This window comes from Equus quagga, chromosome 8 (assembly GCF_021613505.1).
Source record: "Equus quagga isolate Etosha38 chromosome 8, UCLA_HA_Equagga_1.0, whole genome shotgun sequence".
NCBI classification, from domain to species: domain Eukaryota; kingdom Metazoa; phylum Chordata; class Mammalia; order Perissodactyla; family Equidae; genus Equus; species Equus quagga.
In genome coordinates, this window is record NC_060274.1 from 117,336,327 (window position 1) to 117,355,490 (window position 19,164).

Sequence of the window (19,164 nt, forward strand, 5' to 3'; positions counted from 1 at the left end):
CCCCCCCCCCCCCCCCCCCCCCCCGGCCCCGCAAAGCAGAAGGCTGAAGAACTCTCTCTAGGGAAACTGGCTAGTCTAAGAGAAAAAACTACAGATACATTTGAAGATCAGAGGATGTACCAATGAAAATCCTAGGCTCACTCGTTATCAACCTATAGAGAAGTCCACTTGCAACAGTTCCCCTGCCGCCCTGGAGCTTTCCAATTAGTTTTTTAGTGCTTCAGTCTTAAATATGAAACAGCCAAGGATCACCAGATATTAAAGGAAGCTTCTAACATGAAAGAGACTAAAACAAAAAAAGAAACTCAGAGGAAACCAAAACAGTGTAGGAATCAGAAGAAAATTTCCAAAAATCTATAATTAATATCCTCAGTTAAAAAAGTAATATATGTGTATCTCCATGAAACAAGATCATATATAGGAATATATATATCTCTATATATCCATATCTATATTCAGAGAAGAAGAAAGAACTCTTGGAAATGAGAACTATGACGACAGAAATTTATAATTCCATAAGAGGTTTAAAAAAAAAAGTTGAGAAAAATCTCTCAGAAAGTAGCACAGACAGAATACATATAGACAAAATGGGGGGAAAAGATATGAAAATCATTACATCAAGTCAGAAGTACCAACACCTAATTAATAAGAATTACACAAAGAAAGAACAGAGAAAATGGAGGGGAAGAAATTAACAAAGGAAAAATAAAAGAAAAATTTCCAGATCAAAAGGGCAAACAGTTTGTCCAGGACAATGTCTGAAAAAAGACCCACAAAAAGGCATGTAGTTATGAAATTTCAGACCACCATGGACAAAGAAAGTCTTAAAAGCTTTCAGAAAGAGAAAAAAAATAACAGACATTGAACTTCTCAGTACACTATGCTCAAATACACCAACACATCAAACACACAAACCTTTTATAGCTCTGGAAGAGTTTGGGGCTGCATAATTATAGATACAGAGGAAACTAACCAATGAAAAAATGAGACAACCATTAACTCCAGGAAAAACAAGTGTACAGGAAAGGATATAGAATCATATATCATCAGGCTCAGCTAGGAATTATATTATACAATACTGATGATGATAATTATGTAAATAATGCAAAGTGGTTGAATAAAAAAATTATATAGGATGAATGGGGGAAAGAAAGAGTGAAAGAGGGAGAGAGTGCGCGTGTGAGTGCCCTTGTGTGTTATGGGGACGGAGTGGGTTAGACAGCTAAGTCTTCATCTTCCACAGTAGGAAGTCAACTGCTACCTAAGATGGAAAACTCAGTAAAGCAGTTTAAGCATGTTATTTAGAAACACAGAGCTAAATAACAAAATAGTTAAAAATTATTGTTTCGGGGGAGTGGCCATTGGGGATAGCATAGAGCAGGAGACTACCATTTTCTTATGTTTGTGGTGGCATTTAACTTTAAAAATTATGTGTATGTATTACTGTGAAAAAGAATTAAATTTAAATTAAAAAATAACTTCCCCAAAGTCATACAGCCAGTAAGTGGTGGGGCTTGGCATCTGGCCGTGGGCTCTGAACTTCTGTTCCAGTCTTGCTAGTCCAAGGGTGTTTTGGATCCTGCCATTTGAAGAGTGAGACAAGTCTGATCTGTCTAAATCAAGAACTGTACTGCCAGGGCTGGCCCCGTGGCCGAGTTGTTAAGTTCGCGAGCTCCACTTCGGCGGCCCAGGGTTTCACAGGTTCGGATCCTGAGTGCGGACATGGCACCACTCATTGGGCCATGCTGGGGCGGCATCCCATATGCCACAACTGGAAGGACCCACAACTAAAGATACACAACTATGTACTGGGGGGCTTTGGGGAGAAAAAGGAAAAAATATATATCTAAAAATATATATATATATATAAAAAAGAACTGTACTTCCCATCTCTCCAGCTTTACCTACTTATTCACGATTTCTGATGGTGGTCTAGATGCTAGCTCGGGCTTGGGGCTTGGGAGGATAGAGGTGACAGTTTCTTTCAGGCAGTACCAAAAAAGCTTTACTGGTAAGGCAATCCATAAAGATCACTCATGTCACTGAGACAAGAGGGTGGGATTACACCCTCTCCTTCCACACACACATCCTTGGGGGGCCCCAGACAGACTCCTTCCCTCTGAGGGACACGTGATGCTGCTGGGAGGTGGGGAGGAAAAGGTCAAAGCAAACAAAACTAGCATGAGGAATGGATTCAAAGGACTCCATCTCTTAACTTTCACAAATAAAATCCTTGAAAAGGTTTAAATATTTAGATACAAAGGACGATGCCAACTTTTTAGAGTAAATAACAGTATTTGGAGTGTCTCTGCCCGATACCTAGAAATTTACCCAGAGAAAAACAAAGGCATCAGTTTAAATGTTTAACTATTGCTTTTTTATAGCCACCATACTAGTTTTATAAGTCAGGTTATTTTTGTCCTTTGAAGGGACCATTTCAAACTATCTAGGAGAGAGCTCCACCTTAGTCTAACATATTCGCATGGATTAAGTGACAAGCAGAGAGAGGGGAAAAAACAACCAACACACATAAAGACACAATGTGACAGTGGCTAGGGCATGAAGCTTTTTTCTTAACGCATCTTAGAAATCTTTGCATGTCAAGTCACACTGGTCTTCCATGTCCTTTTCAGTGGCTACATCGTGTTCCATTTTATGTGCACGTCAATTTATTTAACAGATCTCCTACTGATGCACATTCAGATCCAGCAGTATAACAGCAGTTCCCTGTTATAAACACTACAGCAATTAAAACCCTTGTACATAGAATTTTTGTCTCCTTTCCCAATGACAGCTTTAAGTTAAATCCACTTGGAGATTTACCGCACTCTAGAGACTTCGTCATGTAGGCAAAAAGTACAGCTCCTCCCTGCTAGGATTGAAAGACTGAAACAAACTCAGAAATGCTGAGCCTACTGGTTTCCACCAAACTGAACAATGAAGGTCTTTTTTAGCAAATAAGAGATGCTAATTATTATTTCTTTCAGAGATGGTTCCTGGCTTACTAGGGTTAAGTGCGCGAACACAGACAAGGATCTGTAATTACCCTCGAAAGTGCATGTGAGTTCTATAGGTTTTGGCTCACAGAGGAGGAGCACTGGGAGACCGGTCTGGATTTCTGCCGCTCAGATAAAGTGTGAGCAAGCTACTTCGCCTCTGGAGCGAGCTGTAGTTCTTTCTCTTGATCTGGCTTGGCCTTTTCTGAACTCTCTCCTACCAAACTGTGCAAACAAAAGGAAACTAGAAAGACCAGCGTGAGATGAAGGAGTAAAGGCCTACTCTAAATGCAGGTTTTCTGTTTACAAACTTTCAGCAAGACAAAGCTGTGTGTGCCACTGGAAGCTGGGGTCAGCGGTCACTTGCAGTGTCAGTTCGGACATAAAAACAAAGAGATGAAGAATGGTTAATATCAATCTGAAACCAGCTGTTCTAGAAAACAGAAGAGGTAATACTATCCAATGTATTTTGTGAGACTGGTGTAATCTTGATACCCAAATCAGATAAGGATTCTGTAAGAAAGAGAAATTATATGCCATTTCTCACTTATGAACATAGACGCAAAAATACTAACTACAGTATTTATAAACAATCCAGTATCAAAAAGCAGACAAACATATCAAATACAATGTGATCAAATAAAGTTTATCTCAGAAATACAAGGATAGTTTAACTTACAAAATCTATTAATGCGACTTGTTACATCAACAGATTAAGGAGCAAAAAACACATGAGTATTTCAATAGATGCAAAAAGAACATCTGATACAATTTAATATTTATTCATTTAAAAAATGAGCAAACTTGATAAAGTGTCTCTATCAAATATTTATAGTAAACAAAATACCTAATGTTAAACAGCAGAAGAATCTCCTTTAAAGCTAGGTACAAGTTAAGGATGCCCAATATCAACACTGTTATTAAACATTGTTTTGGGGGCCAGTCCTGTGGCCTAGTGGTTGAGTGTGCTCTGCTTTGGCAGCCCAAGTTCATAGGTTCGGATCCCAGGTGTGGACCTACACCACTTGTCAGCCATACTGTGGTGGCGACCCACATATAAACTAGAGGAGGATTGGCACAGATGTTAGCTCAGGGCTAATCTTCCTCAAGGAAAAAAAGAGGAAGATCTGCAACAGAGGTTAGCTCATCTTCCTCAGCAAAAAAACAAAACAAAACAAAACCCCAAAAGACACTGTTTTGGAGGTGCTGTCAGCACAGTGATATAAGAACAATAAGTAAAAGGTATAAGGATTGGAAAGGAAGAAACGAACCTATATCATTTGCAAATAAAAACATAGTTCACATAGAAAATCCAAGAGAATTCACAGAAACAATGAGAATGAATCAGAGTTTAGAAGGATTGCTAGACAAACTCAACAGACCAAATCAGTTACATTCCTATAAACCAAAGCTAATTAGAAATAGTTAATAAAATTATTAATAACAAAAACTGTAAAATATTTAGGAATTATTCCAACAAAAGAATACTTTAACGAAAGAAATAAAAGGTAACATGTATAGTTATACCATATTCAGGGATGAAAGGACTTAATATTATACAGATGTCAGTTGATCCTAAAGTAAATACAAATTCAATCCAAGTTCAATAAATACAAACCAGGGTTTTCTGTTTTGGAACTAAAATTCTTACATAAGAGTGATGTTAAAATTCATATGGAAAAGTGAAGGAACAAGAATAGACAAGGAAATTTTGAAGAACGATATGGGAGCAGGGCTTTCATTAACAGATACCAAGTTACATATTAAAGTTCTCATAGCTAAGACAATGGGATATTCACGAGGCAGTGGCATAGAACAGAGAGCCCAGAACAGACCTGTGCAATTTGACTACATTAAAATTAAACCCAAAACTTCTGTTCAACAAAAGACACCATAAAGTGTCTTTGGGAACACACTGAGAAAAGCCTTTGAGAACCTACCTTATTTATAAATAACAACGTCTGAGTCAACATTTAAGCTGTCCTTGATGCCCAACAGCAGAAACTGTACAGAAGCCGTGTGGCATAGTGGTGAAAATACAGATGCTGGCATCAGACTTCTTGGGTTTGTGTCCTGGTTCTGTCACCTAATTGCTGTGTGACTCTGAGCCAGTAATTGGGCCTCATTTTCCCTATTTGTCAAATGGAGGCAAATACTTTACTGTGTTGCTGTGGGGGTTAAATCAATTAACAACTGTAAAGTGCCTGACTGGCATAACGATGATGTATTTGTTATTAAGGTTCCAGTGTCTTTAAGGATTGATTACTATTATCATTGCATCACTGTGTTACCTTAAATTTCCACAACGCTTGACAAATGTCCAACCGCCTCCACCTCTGTGATTTCATTCTGCCGTCAGAGTACCTATGTGAACACGCAACGAAGCTGCGGCTCACAGCTTCTGTGATCCTGGTTTGTCAACTATAAAATAGGAGATAATATCCAAGCCTCCTTTTGGCTCTAAAAAAATCACTTCTATTTTATAAGAAAGAAATTTGAGGCAAAGAAATGTTAGCTGACTGGCTGCAGGTCACAGAGAGCTGTTAGCAGAGTCAGGATTAAAACCCAGGTCTCCCATATTAATTTGCATTACAAAAATTCAACAATAATAATTTCCCCAGACTCTCCCTGTGTCTGAATTTCTTCTGGGAAGTGTAAGCTGGATACTTAGGAAGGAATTCAGCTGGGATCATTCAGAATATTTCTGATATATTCTAATGACTCGAAGCACCTAACGCACTGCCAGGGAGGGAACTGGCGGAGATGTATCGCTTTTGTGAACAGCATTAACACGGACAATGGCAATACCAGTAATAATAAAGAAAGAATTACCTGGGCAAGCAGACCTGGTTGGATCTGAAGAGGTTGAGCTCCTGGGGCTTGCGTGACAATGGGAACTGCATTTTCCATCCGTACAGAATAGCCAGCATGCTTCGAGGGAGAGGCCTGCAATCCTGTTGTGGACGGTGGGCAGGGAGAGGGGGGTTAGCTGAGTGATGAAGGGAACCTCCCGAGGCAGCTGTGTCAGCTCTCAGCGCCTCTTCGCACCAGTCCCCACCAGGTATTGCCTGGTCCTTTGGAAGTCTCCCCTTTAGTTTCTAATTTAATTTTAAAAAAACCAACCTTGAATGTTTTCAAAGACTAGAAGGTCAAATTAAGGAGTCTGCAAAGCCAAAAGTGGGGCAGTCATGCTGCCAAATTACAACAGGAAAACAACTGCTTCTGACATCAAGACAGAGCTGTGTATATCAAAGCTGGGGTGTCGGGAGAGAACGTATGAGTCCGTCTGGAATTGCACTGACACTGAAACTGAGCAACTGCACACATGCTTCCACCACGAGGTTTGCAAAACCAAATGCTTGAGCTTTCTGCTTAAATTGTAACCCAGTACACAGTCAACTCTAGCTTCTTAGAGTTTTCAGGAGAAGAGTGTTGGGGTACATGGGCAAAGAATCATTTAGGGTGGGCTGGGAGGTACTTTTCAGACAGATTTATATTCTTCATAAGAACTGAGACTGTTAGCTGTCAGAGATTGGCACTTTTCTACAGATAAGCCACACAGAGGCTATTTCATGTGAGGAAACGCAGGAACTGACATCAGCATAACAATGGGAGCACAAACAACGTGCTTATTTACAGCCAGCCAGCCAGGGACAGAATCATTGGCAGGTGGTGAGAATAACAATAAATTGACTTGCTGCCGAAGCCCAACTCCTACTGTTTCCAGGCCAGCCACCTCAGGACAGAGGCCCTCAAGTTCAGTGATGCCGGCACTCTCACGGAAAGAAATGAAGATGACCTAATTCCAGGGAAGTGGGCGTGACAGAACACTGCAGGTGCCAGCGCCCTGGAGGTCATCTGGTCAGAAGCAGGTGCGAGGCTGTGTCTGCTCATCCTTACCTTGGAAGCCGGGTGGACACACGATGAGAGCTTGCTGGAAGGGGTCAGGCCGGGCACAGATCTGGGCTGCTCCCGTCTGCAGGGGCATGCTCCGCTGGGCCACTGCAGCCATGGATGCCGCTGAGGGCTGGTAGAGTGCAGAGTGGTAGTTTAGTATGGAGACCTCGGGATTGGCTAAGGAAATAGTGGCACTGGTAGAGGTGGGAGCCTAAAGGAATGATGGGGATTAAACAAAAATAAACAAAAATAAAAAATGAGGGAAGTGGCATGTTGGGAGACACAAATCTAAATCAAATAAATGAACTCAAAGAAGAACAAACAAACAAACAAAAACCAAGGGCAAAAAGCAAAAACAGAGGGGAGTGGAAATATAGTTGAAAAGTCTCAGGGAAAAGCAGGCACCTGCAGCCACAAGAGAGACAGAATCAACTTCGGCTTATCCTCAGGACTCTTCCTGTCATTTGTGGGGCTTGGATGAGAGTGCAAATGGATGCCTGCATACCATAAGTCTAAATACTGCAAAGTTAAAAATTAGGCTAGAAACTATTTATGTTCTGCCCTTCCACTTTGACAAATACACCTTCATAACAACCTGGGAGGCCAGGTGTGAGTTTTGGATTCTTGGATTCCTTGGCTTCTGCAATGCAACAAGGTGCTGGTGGGGAGCTGAACCCCTGCCTTCCTTTTCTCCCCGCCCCAGCTCCATCATACACCTTGTGGGGCTTTGGGTGCACCTATATGGACCTGCCAGCCCACACATCCAAGCTGTGTCCACACTCGCCTCCCCTCGGGCCTGGGGAAGCAGTCCACACTTGGGAGGATGAATCTAGGAAGAGGCCTCTGCAGGCCCAGGCTCCCAGGTACCCAGAGCTCAGCATGAAGCACACTCACTGGAGGAGGGCCAGAGCAGGGCCTGGGAAGGGGCCCCCTTGCTCAGGTCTAAGGGCAGTACTGTTTACAGATGCCCTTAGATGGTGGCAGAGCACAGTTACTGTAAATAAATGTGCTGCAGAAATAGACATGGAGAGGGTCCTGCTGAGACTGGGGCTACTTTTTTGAGGTAGTGCCCTCTTTCTTTTCTCTTTCAGAAAGAGACATCATTTCAGACTGAACTTTCATGTGAAGAAAGGCTGCAGAAGAAAAACAAGTTCTAATTTGAGAATTCTCCAGTTTCACCCTATCTTAGTCTTCACACTGATCCTTTAGCAAGAGAGGTGGAGGTTACCAGTGGCGTCTAATTCATCATTGTTTACCAGAGGTTTTGCCACTAGAGGTTACAAAGACTAAAGAATAAAGAGGAAAAGAGCCACAGGATATCTTGGACACATACAAAAATACAATTTCAAGAAGCGTATGTATGCGGGTCAAATTTGATAAAAAGAATAAAGTCTCATTTTACATGTTTGTTATACTTAGATTTTATGCTAAATTTCAGTGCAAGGCAAATTAATTTGTTTGAAAGTGATTACTAAACTATGTGGCGTACATGTTTGGATTTCAAGATCTATATTATAACAGTAAGTGTCTGTTTTTACAGCATCACAGTTGGCCTCCAGGTAGTGTGACTGGGAATGCGTGTGTGACATGTGTGGGTCTGTATTTTGTTACTGACACCATGACTTGCATTTCCTCTCTCTTCTCTCCTCGGCCCCAGCTCTCCCGGAGGCTTCCCCACAGACACATTTGCCACTATCTGCTCAGACTCCACATGCCAACGTCTAGACTCTCCTCGGGTCTTAGTGCCTGTGGGCTTCCCTCTTTGGGGCACTAATATCCTCCAGGTTCGCACACTGGGTCTGCAATATTCCACCTTCTGGTCAGTCACGCGTCATACTGCTTCTTCCTTTGAAATGTCCCTGGCACCCATCGACTCTTTTCAACTGCTACTTCCTTGGCTGAGGCCTTCTCCCCTGGTGCCTGGGACCTGTAAGGCTCCACTAGTGACCTTATGGCCTCTGCCTCTTCTCTTCCAATTCTTCTGGGACACAGAGTCTAGAACATTCTTTCCAAAAGAATACTTTGTGCATGTCACCACCCCTACTCAGAAATCTCCAATTGAACTCTGTACTTGCAGCTTGGTCTGGCCAACCTTCCCTTCTAAATTTCTCTCTCTCTGCTCTCCATGTTCTTGGCTCCAGCCCCATAGTCTGTTCACTGTGAAGGGGTTCTGGAGATGAAGAACAAAACCATGGTGGTATTTTGTCAAGAAGCTCACACCACTGGCAGGCGGGTGAGTGCCTTGGCCTGAGGGCTGGGCTGGGCGTTGGGAGGGAATGTTTCTTTCTTTGGACTCCAGTTGGTTAGAGGGCTTTAGCTCTTCCCGCTAAGGGGAGCTTTAAGGACAGCACTGGCCTCCAGGGGGCAGCAGATGCCAGGTGGACTCTCCTGGAGTTTAGGCAGAGGGAGGGAGGAGAGGCTGGCAAGCACAGCTGGGCCTCAGCAACCCAAGGCGCTGCAGGAAGGGCCTAGGAACATGGGGTCAGTGACTCTTCAGTGACAGCAGGAGATTTGTGGATGGCCAGGCGGATGTATTCAGTCATACTTTAGGATTAGAACATACACACTCCTCTCCTCTGGAGGGGTGTGCGTGTATGTACACACACAGGAGTGTTGTCAGTGCAGACTGATATTAAGACTGAAAAAATCTAGGGAGATTCTTTGGGAGAAGTGGTAAGACTGGAAGATGGAAGTAAAAGTAAAAGTCTTAGACACCAGAGGCAGCCTGAGCTGGGACTCGGAGATTATTCATTCAATGAATATTTCCTGGGTGTCATCCATACTTCAAGCAGCGTGTTAGGTGCTGGATTCTGCTAATTTTCTGCAAAAGGCTGGAAACTGGTGGGAAGAAAACCTGTTTCCTGGTCCCTTTTAGTTCCACCTGCTGGGATTCTGGTGACATACTGATGAATTGATTTTCCCTATGACTTGGAGAAGGGACAGGTTTTATCTGTCCAGAAAGGACATCATGTGGACCCAGAAGTGTGGTGAGAGGGGGAGGGGCCTGAACTGGATGATCGCCAGCATCCCTTGCAGTTCTGAATTCTTTACCAGGCAGATGCCAGACATAGAAGGATCACAGCATCTCTTTTATCTTATTTCCACAGCAGGACAGATGGAAGCAGTAAGAGGTACCATCTCAGAAACAACTCCCTTAGTGAGTCATTCCTGGGACCTCTCACTGGGGCCAGCAGTCAATACAAAGAGGGCCTGGGTCTCTCAAAGGAAATAAGCTTGGAAGCAAATATTTTCTCACAGAGTTGAAAAGGACAACAGAGGAATTTTGTCTCTTGTATATGACATTGGAGGAATTTTGTCTCCTGACTAGGTTTGGTGGGAAAATATAATTCCTGATGCTCACGCTGTCAGTCCCGCCTGTCTTCCCCTCTGCTCCCCACTTACCTGGTTGTGGACAGTGTTCAGCTGGTTGTTGAAGGTCATGGTCAGGTTGGTGGACGTGCTGGGGGCCACATGTGTGATGAAAGGGGTTTTGCTCTGGTTCACGGTGTCATACATATTCACCCGACGCTTGCAAATCTCCATGTTCTGGAAACATGATTTGACGCTGTTCATGCAAAAGGCAGAGACAGAGGCATAAGGGAAAGAGAAGAGGGTAATATAGGATAAAGGGGAGGAAATGGAGAGAGAAAAGCAGAGAATGGTTAATGTAATAAACAAGACGACTGGGGAAACTTAACTTTAGATCCAAATTTCCTGGGTTTCTCATGCAGCGTCTGCATTTGCAAGAGTGAACGTTATTTGGATGAATTTTCCCCACTGCCTTACTGGGTCTCTCATCCTGGATGGGTAGAGGTTCCATAGCACAACGGACTTGATGGCTCTCACTGCATTTATTCATATTGCTGATCTGCCTCCAACTTCACTGCTCATTCCCAGCTTTCAATGTGGTTTCTGGTCCATAAACAAACATGTAAGTTCTCTGATCGGGAACATTACACAGCAGCTTAGGACCTGCGTCCACCATCCCCAAAGACAACTCCTAGCACGCATCCTTCCCAGCTACTCTGGGACACCTGCGCCATCTAGAGGACAGCCAGGGAACTAGCCAAACCAATATCATGACCCTACTGCCACTTTCTCCCCACTGGAATTGTGTGTGTAATGAGAACAAGAATATTAGTAATTAATAATACTGGCTAACATTGATTGAGAGCTGTGGCATCTGTTTGTAAGCACTCTTCACTCAGTCCTACAACAACAATGAAAGGGAGGTATGATTGTTGCCCTATTTTATGAATAAGGATGAAGCTTAGAGAGGATAGGTACCCTGCCAAGGTCAAGAGCTAATTACTGGCAATCTTCACATATACATATGCATCCTCTTTAACTTCCTTCATCCTTCCTTTTTCCTTTTTAATTCTTCTCAGTTACATGAAATAAAAATTCTCTCCCTCTTTTTCCTCCTCCATTGCATTTGTGAATCAAAACAAAGCCCTAATTATGAAAGCATAAAAGTGTTGCTGTTAGCTGAACCTATTGTGGTAATCATTTCACAATATATGTAAATCAAAGCATCATGCTGTACGCCTTAAACTCATACAGTGATGTATGTCAATATTTCTCCATACATCTGGAGGAAAAAAAAGTGGTGTTGTCACCGGCATCAAGGAAAAGGAAAGCCACAAGTGGCCTTGATCATTGAAGTTCTTGAAAATCCACCATAAAGTGTCCTTCAGAATTTACACATTGTTTCTCATTCACTTCCGTGTCTTCTCTAATTAAACTTACTTCTCCTCAAACGCTAATATTCAAGATAATAATACAGCATTTAAATTTTGATTTTAAATACTTAATTATAAATACTGTAATAACTAAATATACATAAAAGAATAGTTTTCTACTATTTTAAGATTACAGATGTATACTATAGGTATGCTATATTTGGGGTCAAGCACCTGCTCGTGGGCTATCCCAAACACATCCTTTCCATGAAAGATGTTCTAAACTGACTTAGACGGGCTCAGAGAATCCTTTTTTCTGAGTTAATGACTACTTACGTTGGCCATACACTGCACATGAAATAAACATTTACTGACTGATGACCCTGGAAAGAAAGGAAAATGTATCTATGGTAGCTGATACCTAAAAATACTACTAATAATGCTGGTAATGCCAACGTGTTTTGAGCTTCTGTGAAGTACCAAGCACACTGCTAAGTGCTTTCACATGAAGGCTGAAGGAATAAAACAATGGATTTTGTATTCTTTTTGGAGTGCATTTAAAGCATTCAATGGTTTTGTGACAATTCAACCCAAAGCTTTTAGACTCAGGATCTTCCAAGTGAAAACATTGAAATGGTCTGAGTTTTGAGTTTCAGGAAAGAGGCAAGCACTTTCACTCTGGGTTAATCCTATGAGAATGGTTTCTAAGGAATTTGTGCACTAGAATCCTGGTATGGAAAAATGAGTGGGGTCTCTTTCACCCATTAATCTAGATGCTGGGGCACCTCTGGCCCAGCCCCGAGGGTAGAGGTCTTCAGCAGGCCGGCCTGTTGGATGCTTCTCACCCTGGAATTCTCACGGTCTTCCTAGCAAGTTCTAGGGACCCTTGGGGAGCAGGCCTACTCTCAGGTAAGCCTATGTGCTTGAAGACCCGTCTTTCCTTCTGAGGGCCATTTCCTGAGTTCTAAATCATCAGTGATCCTCTTGGGTCCCACACCAAGTTCTGAATTTGAAGCTGATGCTCATGATCTCCATGCTTAGTCTTCACCAAGTACAGTGGAGCATTCTATTGCTGCTTCCTTACAGAGCCCAGAGAGGCACAGGCCTCTGAGGTCATTCAACCATGCCCCCAACTTTATGTGGGTGACTCTCTCACCGACTTAGTGCAGATGGCTAACAGAGGCTCTCTAGAGGGCACCGCCTGCATCTCCTATCCATAGCTGTTTCTCAGTCATCCCACTTCACCTGTGAATATACAAAGGCTGACATCATGGGAGCCCTATCCAGTAAATCGCCAAGGCTGCCTTCCTTTTGTGGTACAGACTGACACCTCCTTGACTTACCCCACCACTCCCAGAAACAGGGCAAATCCCATAACAAGAGTTTGCAAGGGATGGGTCCAAGTTCCTTCTTTGTACTGGAGTTTCAAACATGGCTCTAAATTAAAGACACATTGTCTCGTTGTTGCAATGTGACTTGACTTGCTTAACATGAACTGATAAGGAACAGAACTAAAATAGAGGAAGCACCATCGGTGATTGGTGCTACCCACTCATTTCTTGTATGCTGGTTAAGGTCAAATCCAGCCTTGAGACTTGGCCCAGTCTGAGTCTGGCCATGGCAGGGCCAACCCTGATCTGTTAATGTCTCTTATCCCCAGCCTTTCCCCATGTATTCCCTTTTCCGTCTGATTCTAACTAAAATCTGGTGCTCTCATGATCACACTGCTTCTCCCTGCAGACATCCAGGCATGTGACTACTCTTTCACATCCCACGAACCTCGGGGTTGAGAGGCTGAAGTGATATCCCTCATTATCCTCTGCGATCGGCTGAAATGTGTCGCCCAAAATCTCTATGTTGAAGTTCTAACCCCCAGTTCTTCAGAATGTGACTGAATTTGGAGATGGGATCTTTAAAGGGGTAAAATGAGGTCAGTAGGGTGGACCCTAATCCAATTCCTTAAGAGGAGGAGGAAATTAGGACACAGACATGTAGAGAAGGAAGACCATGGGAAGACACAGGAAGGAGATGGCCATCTACGAGCCAAGGAGAGAGGCCTTAAAGAAACCAACTCTGCCAAGCACCTTGATCTTGGACTCCTAGAACTGTAAGAAAATAAATTTCTGCTGTTTAAGCCACTCAGTGGTACTTTGTTATTACAGCCTCCACAAACTAATACTCCCTCCTATTCTCTTGCCACCAATGGCCTTTGCTCTCCCCCTCATTCACCGAGGCCTGTGCTACTGGCTTAGTCCTCCACTTTAACACATTCCCTGCCCCCCAAGGGAGACCTCGGAGGTCACTGAATATCTGTCAGACACCCTGGCTTCACAGTTACTTCTCATCTCCAGTGACCTCTTGTCAATTCTAGCCACCCATTCCCTGACTGTCAAACCAGAAATTGCTCCACTTCTCCAAACCACAAATTCAAGCATCCCTCCCCTGGGCACATTTTCACCCATCTGGCTCATCTGACTATTACTAAAATAACCAATCTGTGAGTCGATCAGACCATTCAGTCTCTTTGGACCCCTCTCAGCTTCACTTCCTTTCCCTTTCAGCTAAGCCTCCAATAGCCATCATTTTGGATTACAATTGCTCTATTGCCAACGTCATAAGTCTGTCAATCTGTCTTTTTCTTTTAGCTGCCTTGCGAAACTCCAACCTGGATGAACCCCACTATCTGTTTTCTCCATGCCTTCACCTGGGGAGTTCAGTTACGCCCTACACTATTCATGTCCAACCTCCATGCTCAACAATTCTACTGTATTTCTCTGTTCAATTTGCTCTGTCACCTTCTGCTCCAACTACCTAAACTTTTCTTGCTCTCAACAAGGGAAGACAGAAGCTGTCTGAAGAACTCCTTCGATTTTCCTTGGCTAAATCACCTGCCCATGTCCACGTGCCCCTCCTCCAGCCACCCTTGGTGACAATGGCCCATTCCTCCACCTGTGCTCCCAATCCCAGCCCCTCCCACTGTCTCAGGAAACTTATCTTCTGAGCATCCTTTATCTTTAGTCTCTCACTTGCTACCAGACACTTCCCATCAGCATTTGGAATTGCTCAAGCCTCTTCCATATTAAAATCTCCCTTGGGCCCTCCCTTGTCACCCTTCAATTTCTTCCCTCCTCTTTCACAGCCTTCCTTCTCGAAAGGGTACTATTTCTTCACCTCTCCCTCAGTCTTTCAACCTGCTAAACTGGTTTCTGCTTCGACCATCCACTGAAACAGCTCTCACTAAGTTACCAACAACTTCAAAGTTGCCAGATCTGACAGGGTTTTTTCCAGGCTCATTTGACTCGATGGTGCAGCAGCAGACAGATCTTTGTTAATCACAACTCCAACCAGCCATTTCCCTGCTTACAAGTCCTTTAATGACTTCCCTTCGCTCTCAGGATGAAGACCACAATCCTTACCACAGAAGGCCTGTCCCTGGCTTCTCCCGGGGCCTCATCTCTCCCACTGCCCGGGCTGCTGTCTCCACACACGAGGCCCTTTCTGCTCTGGCCGGCCTTTCCACCAGTTACCTCTCACTCCTCCTTCAGCGGTCACTTCCTCAAGGTCTTCCTGCCCTGCCCCAAGCGAGGCTCCCTTCTGACATGTTCTCTTCACATCCTGGACTTCCCCTGATAGCAGCCTGCTTAGTTGGCGATCACTTGTTTAGGACCTTTCTCCTTCCTGTTGACTGTAAGCACGCTGAATGAATGAATGAACGAAGAAACCCCAATCCAAACTAGACTGAGTCCACTCTGGAAGGGTTCTGGGAATGACCTTTGGCACTACAAGTGGCTTTGCTTCATGGATGCTGCCATCCTGAGCACCTCCCTTCATGCACAGACCCCCTGAGTCTGGCGTCCCTAGCCTTGAGCTCTCCTTGCTCCACCATTCCCTCCTTTTTGGTGTAAAGCAAACTGCCACTCAGGGTCCCAATCTGGCCGCCACCTGTTTTTATAAATAATGTTTTATTGGAACGCAGCCTCACTCATCTGTTTATGTACTGTCTATGGCTGCTTTCACCTACAATGGCAGAGCTGAGTGGTTGCGTCAGAGACTGTATGGCTGCAAAGCCTACAATATTTCCTATCTGGGGCTTTAAGGAAAAAGTTCGCTGGCCCCTAGTATAAAGCATTGAGCAGGACACCTACTGTGTACTATGGGGAAAATCAAGTAAGTGTGTCATGGTGACAAAGGAGTGGTTCAGGGTTTCGATCGGAGTGATTCTCTTATCAGCATCTATGGTCAGCATCTTCTTTAACAGGTCGATGAACTCCCGCCGGTCTGCCTTTTCCACCAACATGTCACTCCCTTCCAAATCTGTTGTCATGTTCACCTGGAAGGAAGTAGGGACAGGTTACCAAGACCCCATTGTGCCTCCCCTCTCCCCACTTCCCTCATTCTCTGCCCTGCAAGTGCACCCTAATCTCTCAACCACCCCTTCCTAATTCCCAGAAGGCTGTGTGCCCAGGTGAAGGCACTGCCATACGTTATTACTGCCCACAGGATGTGGCTGCTCTCTCTGCAGGAAAGGCAGGCAGCAGGCCAGGCACAGGGAAGGGAGAGGGCTGCTGCCGGGACCCGCAAATATGTGTAAGTGACAGGCTGTCCAGCGCTCCTGCTTTCCTCAGTTAAGTGGAAATGTGCACCCCACATCACACCTCACTGGAAATAACCACAAGACGAAAAGAGTTCTGGAGGTTGGTCGTACAGCAATATGAGTGTACTTAACACTACTGAACTGCACACTTAAAAATGGTTAAAACGGCAAATTCTATGCTATGTGTATTTTACCACAATTAAAAAAAATAACCACAATCAAGCAGTAGGAAATAAAAGGCAAAAAGATTTGTTTATTTAACCTGCAGAGGGAAGTGTTAGGGGCCTCAGTGCCCTTTCCTGCATCTATAGTTTATCAGTCCTCATAGCCCCTGAGTTAGGGCAGAGTTATTTAATCCCTGTGTTCACTGGGGTTACCTCAGGACAAGGCAAGCGGGATATCTGAACACAGGATTTTTCTTCCAAGAGCAAGACTATACCAAGATAGCCTTTAAAAGACTGGTTTTGTGGTGCTTTCTATATTTTCCAAGACACGCTCTGGAAAGCAATTTCAGCTTTCTCAGACAATCTAAGCTTCTAATCAACTGACAAGTATACTTTACTCAGAATCATGATTTTTGGTTACACTCATCTTCAGTAAGAGGTGTGCTAAGTGTTCATTGGTCTATGGCTTTATTTCTCATTGCTTTTAAGAAAAACTCACTTTGGGTTGCCCTGATTTAGACTAGTCTTTACACTAAAAATAGCTGAAGTTCTAGAATTTTCTCTGGGCAGAAAGGTGAGAGTCTCTGGTCCCTTCAGTGAGCTGAGAGAGACTGAGGGAAGTGGGCTGAATTGTGTCCCCACAAAAGGTATGTTTCAGTTCTAACCCCCGGTACCTGTGAATGTGACCTCATTTGGAAATAGGCTCTTTGCAGATGGAATCAAGTTAAAATGAGTGAATACTGGAGTAGGGTGGGCCGTACATCCAGTGACCGATGTCTTCTTAAGAGAAACAAGAGGGAGATTTGAACACAGAGACAAGAGGAAACACAGGGCTGAAGGCCATGGGCAGAAGGCAGAGATTGGGACCCAGCTGCAGGTGAGTGAACATTGAGGTTTGCCAGGGGCTACCAGAAGCTAGGAGAGAGGCACAGTTTCTTCCCAGAGCCTTCAGAGGGAACATAGTCCTGTTGGTACTTTAATTTTGAACTTCTAGCCTCCAGAACTGTGAGAGAATAAATGTTTATGGTCTGAAGTCACCTAGTTTGTGGTACCTTGTTACGACAGCCCTAGGGAACTAATACACTGAATCGTGGGCATTAAACTCAAACGTCCTAACGGGCTTGAATCCTTCTCATGAAAGCATCAGTAAGAGTGGCCAGTACTATTTTACAAATGGGAACCAATAAACTGAAGCTATTTTTAAAGAGCTGGTATAAGGTTTTAAAAATGTCCCACAAACCAAATGGTATTCTTACTGAGGCTGGCATACCATTGTTTAAGGTCAAGGTCAACCACTGCAGTTGAACAATGTGGATTTCTACTCCCTTCCTATATTACTCTCGCAGAAGTCTTGCTGTGCTTGGTTGTTGAAAGGGCTAACACTGCATACTCACCCATGGAGCTTACCTGGGCCATGTCATCTAAACAGTTGAAAATGTACTTCCTCGCTTCTTTGGACTTAATGCCCGTCTCAGCTTCATGGTCATCTGGTGTCTGGTCAAGAGAGGAAAAGGCCAGTTGGTAACGTGAATTATTTCCTAGTCACTGCGACTCAAGCCCTCAAGCTGCAGCTCCTCATGGAGGGTCTTTTTCCCACCTTTCAGAGAAGGAGACTTTGACTCTTCTTAAAGTGCCTTGCACACTAATTACTTTCTCTTTTCAACCTCCACACCAACTCATCCCTCTTTTGTCCTTCCCATGAACACCTGTCAGGGGCCTGTTCTGAGTCCGGTCCAGAGGATTCTAAGATGAGTAAGATAAGCCACATTTCTGTTAACCTTACATTGTTCTCTAAGTTTAAGGGATAAGGTAAGTTTCCCTATGTGGAAAAGCAGAAGCCCTTTTGCACGTTTTAAAATTTTAATTTAACAAACCCTGATATATATATAGCTCTCACTATGTGCCAGCACTATTCTAGAGCACATGAACTCATTTAATATCCTTCACAACCATGCTAGGTAGGACGATTACCACCCCGTTTTCCAGAGAGAGAACCAGGAGTGGAAAGCTTAAGGAGCTTGCTACGGTCATATGGCCAGTGAGGGGTCGTGGGCTCCTGGTCTGGGTTCTGTGTGGTCCCTCTGCCTGGGCCTGGGCCCACACATTGGTTCCCACTTCTGCCTCTGTCTAGGAAGCTGCTGTTTCCAATCACCATGGGTTTGTCATCCACGATCACAGGTAATTAACCCTCAAATTCTCACTCAAGGACAGCACACCTGGAGCTGCTAAGATCCAGGCCTTGAGCACGGGAAGGGCCGGACAAGTAGGACTGAGGCTTTCAGCTAAGACACGGAAGTGAACCCTGCCAGGCCTGGCCTCACCCTCTTTCACCTGAGACTCTGTTACTGGACCTGACCTTGAGCAACTCACCCTCACAGTTGCCAAACCCCAGCCCTGCCATCAATAGCCTAAGAGTGCTTGCTTAGCTCCCAGATTTCTTTTCTAAATCTCTTATGACTATTGGCCACACATTATCTTTAAATCAGATTAGAATTTGGCGGTGGTTTCTGTCAAAAAAACACCCACCCACTCTCTTGCAAAAAAAGAAATACCTAAAATGGACATAAAACATACTTGAGACTTGTGTTATTTTCTCCTTCCCAGGAAAATGCATTAATTTTAATTACTAGGCACAGATCAAAGCGAAAGCAAAATATGTTTCCGTTAAATAAAACCACCCGAGTCTACGGTGTGCAATCCAGTGTGCAATGACGCGCTACACCGCCTGCCGGCTGGGACCATCAGATGTCTCCCCTGGCCTCGGGTGCCACGGTGCTTAGGCGTTTCCTTTGTCTGGAAGACCCTCTTCATCCTTCAGGGCCAAGCTCAAA

General features: G+C 44.0%; 1 protein-coding gene across 5 annotated transcripts in view; it reads right to left on the minus strand.

Moving 5' to 3' along the window:
- The window catches only part of HIPK2 (homeodomain interacting protein kinase 2), a 136,792-nt gene that overhangs the window by 39,736 nt on the left and 77,892 nt on the right, over positions 1–19,164 (minus strand). For 3 of the 5 annotated variants that reach the window (XM_046669783.1, XM_046669779.1, XM_046669778.1), the window contains exons 5-9: positions 17,741–17,827; positions 15,721–15,905; positions 10,296–10,458; positions 6,897–7,104; positions 5,829–5,950 (exon numbers count right to left, since the gene is read on the minus strand). In XM_046669783.1, coding sequence (XP_046525739.1) covers positions 5,829–5,950; positions 6,897–7,104; positions 10,296–10,458; positions 15,721–15,905; positions 17,741–17,827 — 765 coding nt within the window. The remainder of the gene's footprint in view (positions 1–5,828; positions 5,951–6,896; positions 7,105–10,295; positions 10,459–15,720; positions 15,906–17,740; positions 17,828–19,164) is intronic. The other 2 variants (XM_046669781.1, XM_046669780.1) reach the window with 1 other exon arrangement.